Source organism: Lagenorhynchus albirostris, chromosome 2, assembly GCF_949774975.1.
Source record: "Lagenorhynchus albirostris chromosome 2, mLagAlb1.1, whole genome shotgun sequence".
NCBI classification, from domain to species: domain Eukaryota; kingdom Metazoa; phylum Chordata; class Mammalia; order Artiodactyla; family Delphinidae; genus Lagenorhynchus; species Lagenorhynchus albirostris.
In genome coordinates, this window is record NC_083096.1 from 75123559 (window position 1) to 75138521 (window position 14963).

The window sequence follows — 14963 nt, forward strand, 5'->3', positions numbered from 1 at the left end:
AGTGCCCTTGCTAATTAAATACTACAGGTTCTTCATTCTCAAATCTCTTTTCAGGTTATTAGAACTAAAATTAGAAATTTCAATGGGACTTCCCTTGTGGTGTAGTTAAGAATCCGCCTGCCAATGCAGGGGGCACAGGTTCGAGCCCTGGTCCGGGAGGATCCCACATGCCGCGGAGCAGCTGAGCCTGTGCGCCACAACTGCTGAGCCTGAGCTCTAGAGCCCACGAGCCACAAGTAGAGAAAGCCTGCACACAGCAACAAAGACCCAACACAGCCAAATATAAATAAGATAAATAAATTTATTTTAAAAAATTAGAAATTTCAAAATTATTTCATACCTAATATCTAAGTAATATAGGGGATGTGGTAAGTGTAAACTATGCCCAGTCCCTTGTAGTCAGAAGCAGGGCTAATATGAGGTTATATATTCTACACTACCTAAATAAGTTTTAAATGCGTGGCTCATTTTGGAAAGCAGAACTGTGGGACATTGGGCTAAATTGAAATTGGGCAGACTTGATTTGTAGTTGTCCATTTGTGAGTAAAGGTCATCATTTGTCTTTTCCGGAAATGAGGAAAACATCATTTTCTCATTCTAGGTGTTTGAAAAACTCCAACTTTTCTACCCAGAGTGCCAACCTGAACAAATTCTGATGCCCATGAATTCTCAGCTCAAACTCCATACCAACAGGTAAGGAGAATGGAGAAGAAGACAGGCCAGGATCCAACTTTACCCTCAGAGAAACACTGCACATGGAAAAAAAATTGCCTTCTAAGGTGATTTTTCTAACCTACAAATAATTTTTTTTAGTTGAAGTGAAATTCATATAACATAAAATTAAATTGTACAATTCACTGGCGTTTAGTACATACACAGTATTATACAACCATCACCTCTAGTTCCAAAACATTTTCATTACCACCAAAGGAGGCCCATACCCATTAAGCAGTCTCTCACCGTTCTCCCCTTCTCTCAGTCCCTAGCAATCACCTAATCAGCTGTCTCTGTGAATTTAAATATTGTGTATTTCATGTAAATGAAATCATACAATACGTGACCTTTTCTGTCGGCTTCTTGCAGTTAACATGTTTTCGAGGTTCATCCACATTGTAGCATGTATTGGTACTTCATTCCTTTTCATGACTGAATGATATTCCATTGTATGAATGTAACACATTGTTTACCCAGTCATCTGTTGGTGGACTTTGGTTTGTTTTCCCCTTTTAGCTATTGTGGACTTTGGTTTGTTTTCCCCTTTTAGCTATTGTGGATAGTGCTGCTATGAACATTCACGTACAAGTATTTGTTTGAATACAGTTGGCCCTTGGTATCCACCAGGGATTGGTTCCAGGACTCGCACTCCCACCAAAATCTGCAGATGCAAAAATCCAGTCTATAAAAATGGTGTAATATTTGCATATATGCACATCCTCCTGTATACTTTAAACTATTTCTAAATTACTTATAATACCTAATACAATGTAAACGTTATGTAAATAACTGCCAGTCCAAGGCAAGTTCAAATTTTGCTTTTTGGAACTTTTTGAAATTTTCAGCCTGTGCTTGGTTGAATCTGCAGATGCAAAACCGATGGATATGAAAAGCTGACTGTACCTGTTTTCAATTCTTTTAACCAAATAATTTTTTAATGATAAATATGTAATAGTATTTAATTTTTAAAGAGATAAGCATAATCCAAAGGCTGACTTTTACCTGAGGAAAAAATAACTACACAACATGGAGAATGGCAAGCAGTTTTCTCAGAGTACAGCTAACAGTAATCCTGGCAATCGCTACTCCTTTCTTTCTTGTCAAACAGAGCCCCCAAGAGATGCCATTTGCTCCGTTTATTCCCTAGGGTAGGGGCCGCCTTTGTGAGTTCCCGTGTTCTCAAGTGTTTCCCTAATTCATCTGTCATTGAGGAGGACGGTGAAGGGCTCCTGAAAGCTGGTTCCATTGCAGGTACTGCTGTGTTGGAAGTCACTTCTATAGAACCTTTTGGAGTCAACCAAACAACTGTAACTGGGGTTCAGGTGAGTTCAGGGACTTACTCAAAAAAATAAAAGGAATACCATGGCCTTAAGAGGCAGATTTCCTTTTTTAAGAACTAGAAACTTCTCTGGAAGTCAGAAATGAACTGTAAGATAAGAGGACAATCTTGACATGAACCATCAAATTAAAGTGGACTTTACAGTCCTTGTTATAAAAGAGATTAGCCTCAAATTGGTATGAATGTCTTCTGAGCAGATTTGGCAAAAGGGTTGGTGTGGGAGAAGCGTAGAACCATTGCTATCAAAATTAGGCTTTGTTTTTAGAATTTTTTTTTTAAAATTAGAAGAGACCTTAGAGGTAAGTTAGTCTAAAACAAACAAAAAAATGTTTTTTGTGTTAAAAATCTAGTATATTCCAGCTTCTGTGTTGCTCCTTTTACGTATATTATCTTTTTTAACTACCACAAAAACCCTATGAGATAGGCATTATTAGCCCTATTAAACTGATGATAAATATGAAACCTAGAATGATTAGATGAAGATATGAAATAATAAAGCTAGGATTCAAACCTGGACTTCCCTTACTGTATCACAGTTTATTTATCTCTTGCAGTGTGAAAACAAAATTTACAGTATTCTTGATAAATGATCAATTATTTAACAATAAATATTGACACTTGGCACAAAATAAGAAGAAATGCAGTCCTTTCCTCAAAAAGCTCCAGCTTCTTTTCACATTTCCACTGTTTTAGTAATTAAAAAGCCATTTCCTGTACTGTCATATTTCTTTTTCACTCTGTCATCTGAAATCAAGAGCTAACTATTTCCTACAAAAGAGGAACACCATTTTTATCATTGATTATAAGTCTCAGAATATGGTCTCAGCTCCTCTCCAATGCATCCTTCTCTGTACTAGTAGGTTTTGTCTCCCACAGGTAGCACCAGTGACATACCTGCGAATGAGCAGCCACCCCAAGCTATACACAGCTCAAGGAAGGACCCTATCAGCCTTTCCCTTGGGCATGTCTCTCACCTTCACTGTTCAGTTTTACAATAGCATTGGAGAGAAATTCCACACACACAATACCCAGCTTTATCTGGCTTTGAACAGGTATGGAAGGCAAAGGAATGGTGTTGACATTGTGGTAGACATCTTATTGATTAACCTGGTATTATCTAAAAGCTCCAATAAATTCCTCTCATATACTGCAGTTGGAATCTGATCTTTCTTTCTTTCATTAAGATGGGAAAAAAACAGAATTAGTTGTTCAATGAAGAAAAACTTCAGTATGTTTTGAATTTGACAAGTCCTAGTTCATACAAAGCTCCTGTAGGGAGCCAATTGGAGTATTATCAAAAAGCCATACTAAAAAAAAAAAAAAAAAAGAAGCCATACTGAAAAAACAATTTTTTTTAATTAAAAAAAAAAGCCTAGGGACTTCCCTGGTGGTCCAGTTAAGACACTGTGCTCCCAATGCAGGGGGCACAGGTTCGATCCCTGGTCAGGGAACTAGGTCCCACATGCCACAGCAAAGATCCCACGTGCTGCAACTAAGACCGGGCACAGCCAAATTAATTAATTAATTAATTAATAATGATTTTAAAAAAGCCTAGCTGGGCACTATATATATAAATGTAATAGACCTGATCCCTGGCCCTAGTTGCTTACTCTCCATTGTAGAACTCCATCTGAACTTTTGAGCTATTGAATATAAAATGTTGTGATAGGGTCTGCCTCCAGAACTGTTTCCTAACTATTGACTCTTTTCAGAGATTTCTACCTTTCATGTCTGCTTTCAGAGATGACCTGCTGCTTATTGGACCAGGGAATAGGAACTATACTTACATGGCTCAGGCTGTGAACAGAGGGGTGACACTTGTGAGGCTCTGGGACCAGAGACATCCCGGCATGGCAGATTATATTCCTGTTTCTGTAGAGCACGCCATCGAGCCAGACACCAAGCTTACCTTTGTCGGAGATGTCATCTGCTTCAGTACTCACCTCCTCAACCAGAATGGTTTGGATACCTTCCCTGTCTCAACCTCACAACTGACAGGATTAGAAAGCAACTCATCCCTTAGATGATTTTTTTTTTTTCCAAATTATCTAAAATCTAAGGGGCTCTCTGAGAAAGAAAATACTTTTGTGTGTTTTATTTTTCATGTTAACTGATAATTCTCAGTTTAGTGCCCATTTCTCTCCATAGCCAGCCAATTAAGAGGTCAGCCAGTAGTATTTACCAAGTGTCTACTGAATATATAGGCAGTGTAGAGTACTGTGCCTTCTCCTCCATTCCCAGCTTCTGAAGGAGGGTAACTGCTAAGCTGAACATCAGGAAAGGATGAAATAAAAGGAAAGGGCAATAAGGCTTTAGTTCTAAGAACCAATTGTGTGTACACTGTTTTGTGAGGCACATCTGAAGGCCTAACTTCTACATATACCATCACTGTAAGAAGGTTTGGCCTTGTACCAGGCTACACTATACTCTTGATCAGCAAAGCATTTCTGTTCTAAGAAGTACTACTGAGTTACAGAAAATCAGTCTTGGGTTAGGAAATGTGTGTTATATCTTTAGGCTTCCAGGTAGCATATCCCAAAATGGTATATACTGACTGGGTATATGCAACCAAATAATCCATCCAAGTAAGGCTGGCTGGGGTGCTATGTGGCTTGGGCTTTGCGTCCTCTTTGGGGAACTATGGATACATATGTTTGGGTAAAGTGATGTAATACTGGACATTAACTGTATATTTTGGACTTGATACAAAGCAAACTCTATTCAGCCTAGGTCAAATCCTCCAGTCCTGTAAAAGTTGACTTGTAAGCAACCACTACTTACTAACATGTAATCCATGGCCAGTGAGCTAACTGTGCTTACAATACCATGATTGTTAATCTTTTGTCAGTGAACCAGAGGCTTTTTTTACTCCCTTTTCCTAGGTTCTGTCAGGACTGTCCCTCTGTCTTCCATTCTGGAATTTTTTGGGCATCTCAAATCCATACCACTTTGGATGAGGAAGCAGAAGGGCCACATGCCAGGATCAGTAATCTAATCTAATATTTGACATTCCTCTGCCACCTTGGGACTTAAACCTAAGCAAACGAATCCTCTCTTCTGCCAGTTGACACTTGCTTGCAGTCTTCCTGCTGATATCAATCAGTAGGTCAAAGCAGATTCATCCTTAGCAGGGTCTATACAAAGTTTAATCAGAGTGTTATTCCTATGTGTAAAAGGCATTTTTCTTTTTCCTAAGGAGAACAGTTACATTCTCCAACTAAGTAGCTTCTTTTGTGATTGTGAAGGTCAGCAGTTCCTGTTTTATTTTGCTGGCATGACATACGAAGGGGAACCCGACATTAAGAAAACAACGTTAGGGACTTCCCTGGCGGTCCAGTGGTTAAGACCCTGCGCTTCCAATGCAGGGGGCCTGGGCTCGATCCCTGGTCGGGGAATTAAGATCCCACGTGCCACGTGACGTGGCCAAAAAAATTTTTTTTTAAAGAAAAAAAACAAAGTTACCCTCAAAGCTGGGTGCTCCTCCTGGGAAGGGATATGTATGCTTGAATGGTCTACTGACTTGGATTCTGAGTAAGGTTAGAGTGACCAATTTATATCATATCAAAGGTTGCAGCCAAGTGTTCTCTTGTTTTTTCCTAGGTGAACCCGGGATGTGGATGATTTCCGCTAATGACAATATTCTACAAACAGACATTGTCACTGGGGTAGGAGTGGCCAGGAGTCCAGGAATAGCAACAATTTTTCATGACATTCCAGGACTAGTGAAAACATATCGAGAGGTAAACCTAATGTTATGAGTTGAAGGGTTCATGGGAGTTCCCTGGTGGCTTCGTGGTTAGGATTCCAGGCTTTCACAGCCGTGGCCTGGGTTCAATCCCTGGTCAGTGAACTAAGATCCTGCAAGCCATGTGACGTGGCCAAAAAAAAAAGAGTTGAAGAGTCTAGAGTAACTATTTCAATATATGGGAATATGCATATAGAGAGCACATCCTATGAAAAGAAATACACTCACATATCAGATATAAAGCCAGCCAACAAACTTTACTGGAACATAAAGGTAAATCGTGATTAAGGTTCTTAACCAAAAGAATGACTAGTCTGATTTATAATTTAAAATATCACCATGAGGGAGTCCCTGGTGGCACAGTGGTTAAGAATCCTCCTGCCAATGCAGGGGACACGGGTTCGAGCCCTGGTCCGGGAAGATCCCACATGCCATGGAGCAACTAAGCCCATGCGCCACAACTACTGATCCTGTGCTCTAGAGCCCGCCAGCCACAACTACTGAGCCCGCATGCTGCAACTACTGAAGCCTGCATGCCTAGAGCCCGTGCTCCACAACAAAGAGAAGCCACCGCAATGAGAAGCCCGCGCATCATAATGAAGAGGAACCCCCGCTTGCCAGAGAAAGCCCACGCGCAGCAATAAAGACCCAACACAGCCAAAAATTAATTAATTTAAACATATATATATATATATATATATATATATATCACCATGGCTACTGGTTGGTACTAAACTGTAGGGGCAAGAGTAGGAGCTGAGGGCTACCCTGGTGCTCAGTGGTTAAGAATCTGCCTGCCAATGCAGGAGAAATGGGTTCGATCCCTGGCCTGGGAAGATCCCACATGCTGCAGAGCCCGTGTGCCACAACTACTGAGCCTGCGCTCTAGAGCCCGTGAGCCACAACTACTGAAGCCTGTGCGCCTAGAGCCTGTGCTCCGCAACAAGAGAAGCCACCAAAATGAGAAGCCTGCGCACCGCAACGAAGAGTAGCCCCCGCTCGCCACAACTAAAGAAAGCCCACACGCAGCAACAAAGACCCAACGCAGCCAAGAAACAAAGAAGAGTAGGAGCTGAGAGACAAGTTGGGAGGTTATAATTGCAGTAACGCAGCTGAGTATGATGGATCAGGGTGATAATAGAGGAGGTGGTAAAAAGTTGATCACATTCTAAATATATTTTATAGGTATAGTTGATACAATTTCCCAATAGATTACTATATGTAGAGTGTGAAAGAATCAAGAATGACTTAAGATTTTTGATTGAACAACTAAAAGGACAGAATTGCCATCAACTGAAATGCGTAAGACTGTAGGTGGAACAGTTTTGGAGAGAAGATCAGTTTTGGACATGTAAAGTTGGATGTCTATTAGATGTCAAATGGATGTGTTGAGGTAGCTAGATAGAAAAGTTCGAGAGTCATTGGCATAGATATTTAAAGCCATAAGATCGGACTCCCCTGGTGGTGCAGTGGTTAAGAATACACCTGCCAATGCAGGCGACACGGGTTCGAGCCCTGGTCCGGGAAGATCCTACATGCTGAGAAGCAACTAAGCCCATGCACCACAACTACTGAGCCTGCGCTCTAGAGCCTGCGTGCCACAACTACTGAGCCTGCGTGCCACAACTACTGAAGCCTGTGCGCCTAGAGCCCGTGTTCTGCAACAAGAGAAGCCACTGCAATGGAAGCCTGTGTGCTGCAACTACTGAGCCCACACGCCACAACTACGGAAGACCACAAGCTCTAGGGCCTGAGTGCCACAACTACTGAGCCCACATGCTGCAACTACTGAAGCCCGTGTGCCTAGAGCCTGTGCTCTACAACAAGAGAAGCCACTGCAATGAGAAGCCCATGCACCGCAACGAAGAGTAGCCCCCACTTGCCACAACTAGAGAAAGCCCACATAGAGCAAGAAAGACCCAACACAGCCAAAAAAAAAAAGCCATAAGATCATCAAGAGAATGAGTGTAAATAGAGAAGAGGTCCAAGGACTAAGTTCTGGGGACACTCCAATATTAAGAGCTCTGAAAGAAGAATAGGAACAAAAGAAATTTATAGGAATTTATAAGATTTATAGAATGACCAGGGAATGGGACTTCCCTGGTGGCGCTGTGGTTAAGAATCCGCCTGCCAATGTAGGGGACATGGGTTTGATACCTGGTTTGGGAAGATCCCACATGCTGCAGAGCAACAAAGCCCGTACACCACAACTACTGAAGCCTGTGCACCTAGAGCCTGTGCTCCGCAACAAGAGAAGCCATCACAATGAGAAGCCTGCGCACTGCAACAAAGAGTAGCCCCCGCTCTCTGCAGCTAGAGAAAGCCTGCATGCAGCAATGAAGACCCAATGCAGCCAAAAAAAGATAAATAAATAAAAATTAAAGAAAAGAAAAAATTTATTAAAAAAAAAGAAAGAATGGGCAATGGGAGGAAAACCCGGGAATCCTGGTGTCCGGGAAGCCAAGTGAAGAAGGTATTTCAAGGAGGGAGGGGGAGATCAACCACATGAAAGCTATTGATGGGTCAAATATGAAAACTGAGAAATGACTGATGGTTTTTTGCAATATGGAGGCTGGTGACTTTGAGGAGTAGCTTCAGTGGAATAAGGGGACTGGAAGTTTGATTGGAGAATTGAAAAAGAGGACTTGGAGACAGTCCTCTTCAAAGAACTGGAGTCGAGTTTGTTTTGTTGATTGTTTTTTAAAATGGGAGAAATAATGGCTTAGGAAATGATTCAGTAGAAAAGGAAAATTTGATGTAGGAGTAGGGAGAATTGCTTATGTGATACCCTTGAGTAGGTGAGATGGGTGAACAAGTGAATAGTAAGCTTTATAAAGCCTTTCCTATTTCCCCCTTAAATATATGTAACATCTCCTTCCTCTGTGCCCAACGAATTTGTTTGTTCCTCTTTTCATTCCTCTTAATAGCTATTATTTTTTGAGCATCTACTATGGGCTTGGCACTCTGCATCTATTTTTTTCATTTTTAATTTTATATACAGTACAACTACCATTTTTAATCTTCTCAACCCTGCAAAGTATTATCCCAATTTTATAAATGAGTAAATTGCCCAATAAGTGCCCATATGGTATCTGGTACCTTCTTTTATAGAGCTCTAGTCGTAACATAAATAATTACATATAGATGGCATGATAACATAAATGATCACGTCAGAAATGCTCTTAGAATAAATACAGAAGAAAGTCACTAATTCTGCCTAGACATTAAGGCTAAATTTTCCACAAATGACATTTAAACTGAATCCTGGGATTAGGAATTTGGCAGAAAAGAAAGGGAGAAGGCATATATGTACAAAGCAAATAAAAAGTATATGTTGTGTTTGAAGACCAATGAATAAATCAGGGTGGCTTCAGCGTAAGTTTTAAGGGTAGAGAGGGAAAAATTGGATAACATTCAAAGAGAACTTGTATCATGAGCAGATAAGAGGGTTGAGGAGAAAGGCAGCATGAGAAGACAACTAGAAAAATGGGCTGAGAAGGTTCTAGGTGCTAGAAAAGCAAGGAGAAAGGTGTCACAAAGGCAAGGGAGAGAATGCGCTATGATGTCAGAGGCTACAGATAAGTCAAAAGGTCATATTTCAGTTGGTGTACTTCGTAAAAATGCTCATTTAATTATTCACTAACTGGTAGACAATCACTGAGGCCTGTTACATGTCAGTGATTATGCTAGGCTCTGGAAATACAAAGAGAAAAAGACAAAACTCCTTTCCTCACTGAGCTCTTGACATAACTAACTTGATTTAGTTACCGAGTCTAAGCTCGTACTGCTCGCTGCACAAGCCAGTAATCGAGAGGCAAGTTGTTGGGGGAGGGCAAGGAATAACGACTTTATTTGGAAAGCTAACAAACTGAGAAGGTGGTGGGCTCCTGCCCCAAAGAACCATGTTGCCTGACTTAGAATTCAGGTTCCATATCCATACTAAAAGGGGAAGGGGCAAAGTCAAACATTTCCTGGTTCCCATCAGCCTCCAGCAGGGGGACGTGTTCATTTTTTCATCCCTGCAGTCGCTCACAGGTGGGCCTGGTCAAGATGTTTCCTGTGAGCTAAACAAAGGTATTTTAGCTTAATGCTCATTTCCTGGGAAGCAGGGTTCCCAGAGATGGGCCTTTATGTATAATTTAAGCTTGTAGGCAACATCCCTTTAGTGATTAACTTGTAGTAGAATACAAAAGGTTCTTCCCTATTACAGTTTTAAGGTCCTTGAATATATGAAAAAATAAAAAACTATGGTAGTACTGAGGAGACTGGACAGTATACTGCATTTAAATTGAAGGAATTTGGGAGGAATCCCCTGGTGTGCAGTGGTTAGGACTCTGCGCTTCCACTGCAGGGGGCATGGGTTTGATCCCTGGTTGGGGAACTAAGAAGTAAGATCCTGCATGCTGTGTGCCACAGCCAAAAAAAACAAAGAGGGCAAGGATACCCAAAGGAGTTAGAATCCAAAAATAAATAAATAAACCAATAAGTTGAAGGTATTTGGGGGGAAAGGGCCATCATTATCACCATCTTCTCTCAATGTAATCATTAAGCACTTGCCTTATATTCAAGGCACAATACAGGATGTACAAAGATATGTTAGGGTTCTAAGTTGAAACGTAGAATCTAATGGGAGGGATTTTAACAAGTATAAAAATACCTACAATATAAGGCAGAACATTACAAGTATTTTGAGAGAAACAATACTTTGAGGTTTCAGAAAAGTTGAGATTATATGCAACTGAAGAGAGAAAAAGAAAACTTTCTAAAGGAAATTGCAACTGTCTTCAAAGACATCTAATAGGGAATCATACAAAGGGAATATATGTCAGAAGGAATAATGCACAAAGACCTCCTTTTAGAAAAAAATGTTATTTTCTTCTCAAAAGTAAACAAATTTTGTGGTTCTCAAATATGTGATCACTAGAAGGGCAATTTGCTCTTGTGTGAAACTGCTTTCAGCTAAATAAGTTATGAGGGATGGAGAAGAAGGGAACCAGATTCTCTAATAACTTAGGTACCAATTTTCCTTTGGTTTGCTGACAGGTGGTGATCCATGCATCATCAAGATTAACACTCACTTATGACCTTAAGACTTATCTCACCAATACCCTCAATTCAACTGTGTTCAAGCTCTTCATCACCACTGGCGGAAATGGTGTCAATCTTAAAGGTCAGCAATCTCTTTATAGTTCTGGGTGATTATTCCCACCTTTCCCATTCTCCCTCATTTGCCCCTTTGAATTAGCAATACAAGTTTTCTTTCATTTCAAAATTGATTCTACTTTTACAAAGAAGTCACTCAGGGACTTCCACGGTGGTCCAGTGGTAAAGAATCTGCCTTCCAATGCAGGGGACGCGGGTTTGATCCCTGGCTGGGGAACAACTAAGCCCGTGAGCCACAACTACTGAGCCCTTGCGCCTCAACAAGAGAGCCTGCATGCTGCAAACTACAGAGCCCACGCGCTCTGGAGCCCGCATGCTCTGAGGCCCGCGCGCCACAGCTAGAGAAAAACCCGCACGCCATAACTAGGGAGAAGCCCGTGTGCTGTAAGAAAGAGCCCGCGAGCTGCAAGGAAAGATCCCACATGCCGCAACCAAGACCCGACGCAGCCAAATGATTAAAAAAAAAAAAAAATCATTGAGCGCTATGAGACCTCAGAAATTATGACTGGATTAAGGTTTTGAAATAGGCTCAACCTAGTCACTGTTGTCTTTTTAGTTATAACCCTGAGATCAGGAGGTAGCCTAGACCAAGGATTTCCAAACATGGCTGATTTTTAAGGTTATCCAAAGAAATTTTTAAAAAATAGATTCTTAGGCTCCATCCAGATTTAATAAACTTGGGATAGAGCCTAGGATACAATTTTTTTTTTTTTTTGGTTGCATTGGGTCTTTGTTGCTGCGCATGGGCTTTCTCTAGTGGTGGTGAGCGGGGTCTACTCTTCATTGCAGTGCACGGGCTTCTCGTTGCAGTGGCTTCTCTTGTTGCAGAGCACAGGCTCTAGGCGCACGGGCTTCAGTAGCTGCAGCATGCGGGCCCTGGAGCACACAGGCTTCAGTAGTTGTGGCGCAAAGGCTTAGTTGCTCCGCAGCATGTGGGATCTTCCCGGACCAGGGCTCGAACCCGTGTCCCCTGCATTGGCAGGTGGATTCTTAACCACTGCACCACCAGGGAAGTCCAAGATACAATTCTTTTAAAGTTTCCCAAGACTTGAGAATTGTTGGACTAGATGATATCTGAAATGTTATTCGCTCAGCAAATTTGCCTTGTGCTTTTCTTTTTTCATTCTGTATTGGGCCATGATTTACTGTCAAAAAAAAGGGGGAGGAAAGATAACTAAAATACAAGAAGCTTCTAATAGATTCCAAATGCTATGTTAGGAATTTTTATATCTTTTATCTCATTTAACAATCTCATCATGTAGTAATTATCATCATTTTAAAGATGAGAATACTGGGAATTGCCTGGCAGTCCAGTAGTTAGGATTCTACGCTCTCACCATCAAGGGCCTGGGTTCAATCCCTGGTCGGGAAAAAAAAAAAGATGAGAACACTAAGTCTAAGAGCAAGTAATTTGTACAAGGTAACAACCAGTTAGTGGCAGGAGTGGTGGATATGCTCCACTCCAAAGTCCATGTACATCCTTTCATTCCTCTTTTTTTAAAGAACAAATTCCAGATTTGGGGGCAGGGGGAAGGTAAGGGGTGGGGAGAGGGTAGGGGGCGAGAAAACACAAACCAACCAGAGAAGTCCAGAATATAACAGAATATAACTGTTTATAAAACAAGATAATTTAAACTCTAATTGTCCTTTTTATCCTTCAATTTTAAGCACTTAATATATTTTCTTTTCACAGTAGGTATTTAATCTTAAAAATACAATCTAACTATGTATATATAAATAAGAACACTTGATCTTTAAAATTCTCCAGGTTCTTTTACAAAGTATTAAATGTTTCTTCGTAACATATTCACTCATTGTTGTCTACCTTATTAAATTTTACAAGGAGACTGTAATTCCCCCCCACCCCCACCCCAGCAGAATCTTTCTAAAACCACAACTATTATGAAACCTCATGTAACAGTTCTTTTGATATTGCTGATAGTCTCCAAAAGATGAGAATGGTCCCTAGACTGCTGGCAACTGAGAAAGAGCTGTAGCAAACTAAGACCGTTAAGAAACTGTGCAGGGGAAAATCCTGTTAACAAGACATAGTTCCTATTTAATTTAAAATGCATCCATTGCAGCTGACCCAACCTTGGTGCCAGTGTTTCTTGCTGGCTATGTGGCTCCTGTTTAAGGCACCACTTGTAATGAACTTCTAGAGATCTTTGACTTGAATCATGCTGCAAAACAGTATGTTTTGGAAAACAAACCTTCCTAGACTTAAAAGCTACCTCCCAAGTGTAGCACTTTATTTCCAACAACTGTCCAATTTCCGTGTAATCTTATTCCCACTGATGAATTCCAAAAACCTTTGAAAGAGGACAGCAGCTATGATATTGATAATAGAAGCCCCATTATAGTCACAAACTAGCAGAAGCAAGGGTCTTACAATCCTCTTTCACCTTGATTGTGGTAGGACGCAACAGAGCTGGCAAGTAGACAGCTGTAGCAAGTCAAGAACTGACCCTTTGTTTTGTTTGTTTTTTTAGTACCAAACTGCCTCTATATAATAGCCTCCCCTTTTACAAATTCCCCTTAGTGAGAGCTATTTATCTCTCTTCTGCTCATTAGGATCCTGCACCCCAAGTCAGGCCTTGGCCATTACAACAACACTTCTTCCAGAGACCCTCATGCTGTGCCATGTACAGTTCAGTAATACTTTACTAGACATTCCAGCAAGTAAAGTCTTTCATGTCCATTCCGATTTCAGCATGGAGAAAGGTGGGTTCCACCAGTTGAATCTGGTTTCCCCCTTGTTTTCACATTTGTGCAAATGTCACTTTCTTATTGGATTACATTTCTACTTTCCAGTTTCATCTGCTATATAACTGTGGAATCTTTCTCAGTCAGCATTTTTATTCTATCCATTCAACAAACTTTTAACACGTCTATAATATACTATGCTTTTCTATTGTAACTTACTACTTTCTCCTTTGTTAGCCTGTTATCTTTGTGAGGGCTTGGATTATGTCTCATTCATCTTTTATCCCCAACTAGTAGCACAGTGTTTGAATGTTGCTGAACTGAAGGATATTCCAAGCAGAACAGCATTAACAAGTGGAAAGCAGAAACAGGCATGACACTGGGAGGACTTTAAATAAATCAGTCGACTGATCTAAAATGAGACAATTCATGTTAAATGTAAATAGGTAATGCTGTATCATGGAAGAGCTTCTACTCCAAGGTCAGGCAGTTTGAATGGTATGAGTAATGAGAAACCACTGATGGAAGGTTCATTCAGCAAACCGTTGAGCACCAAACAGAATGCCTGGTACCAGGACAGGCCCTGGAGGTACAGCGGAGTAAGACAAGGCTTTTAACTCTTACTAGAATTGCACAGGGCGATTAGTTATAGAATAAAGATATACATGGGATGCTAGGACGCCAGAAAGAAAGGAGTATCTACATCAAACCTGGCAGTCAGTGTGAGGTTTTACAGAGGAAATAACCTTTAGAAGGATGACTAGGACTGAGGTAGATGTGAAGAGAACAGGACATTCCAGGTAACATACAGCCCTGGAAAAGTTTTCAAAAATAAGTTTAAAGTATACAATGGCAGGGCTAAGGGCTTCCCTGGTGGCGCAGTGGTTGAGAGTCTGCCTGCCGATGCAGGGGACACGGGTTTGTGCCCCGGTCCGGGAAGATCCCACATGCCGCGGAGCAACTAAGCCCGTGAGCCATGGCCGCTGAGCCTGCGCGTCCGGAGCCTGTGCTCTGCAACGGGAGAGGCCACAACAGTGAGAGGCCCGCGTACTGCAAAACAAACAAAAAAAGTACACAGTGGCAGTACCCAGAATGGATAAGAAAGAATGAGGCAAGGAGACTAGTAAATGCAATTTACATTGCAATAATCCAAGCATGAATTGATGAGTGTCTAGACCAGACTAACAGAGAAATACTAACAGAGGGGCCAGATGTGAGACATTTCAAAGGACGAGTTAGCAAGATCTGGATATAGGAATGAAGGAATAGATGTCAAAAGACAACTGAGGTTGAGCA

The 14963-nt window shown here is 41.1% G+C and overlaps 1 protein-coding gene across 1 annotated transcript in view; it reads left to right on the forward strand.

The window, feature by feature from the left end:
- NUP210L (nucleoporin 210 like) overlaps window positions 1-14963 on the forward strand; it is a 77465-nt gene that overhangs the window by 57331 nt on the left and 5171 nt on the right. The window contains exons 27-33 of the mRNA XM_060137856.1: window positions 602-693; window positions 1862-2036; window positions 2930-3105; window positions 3795-4012; window positions 5654-5793; window positions 10842-10968; window positions 13536-13685. Coding sequence (XP_059993839.1) covers window positions 602-693; window positions 1862-2036; window positions 2930-3105; window positions 3795-4012; window positions 5654-5793; window positions 10842-10968; window positions 13536-13685 — 1078 coding nt within the window. The remainder of the gene's footprint in view (window positions 1-601; window positions 694-1861; window positions 2037-2929; window positions 3106-3794; window positions 4013-5653; window positions 5794-10841; window positions 10969-13535; window positions 13686-14963) is intronic.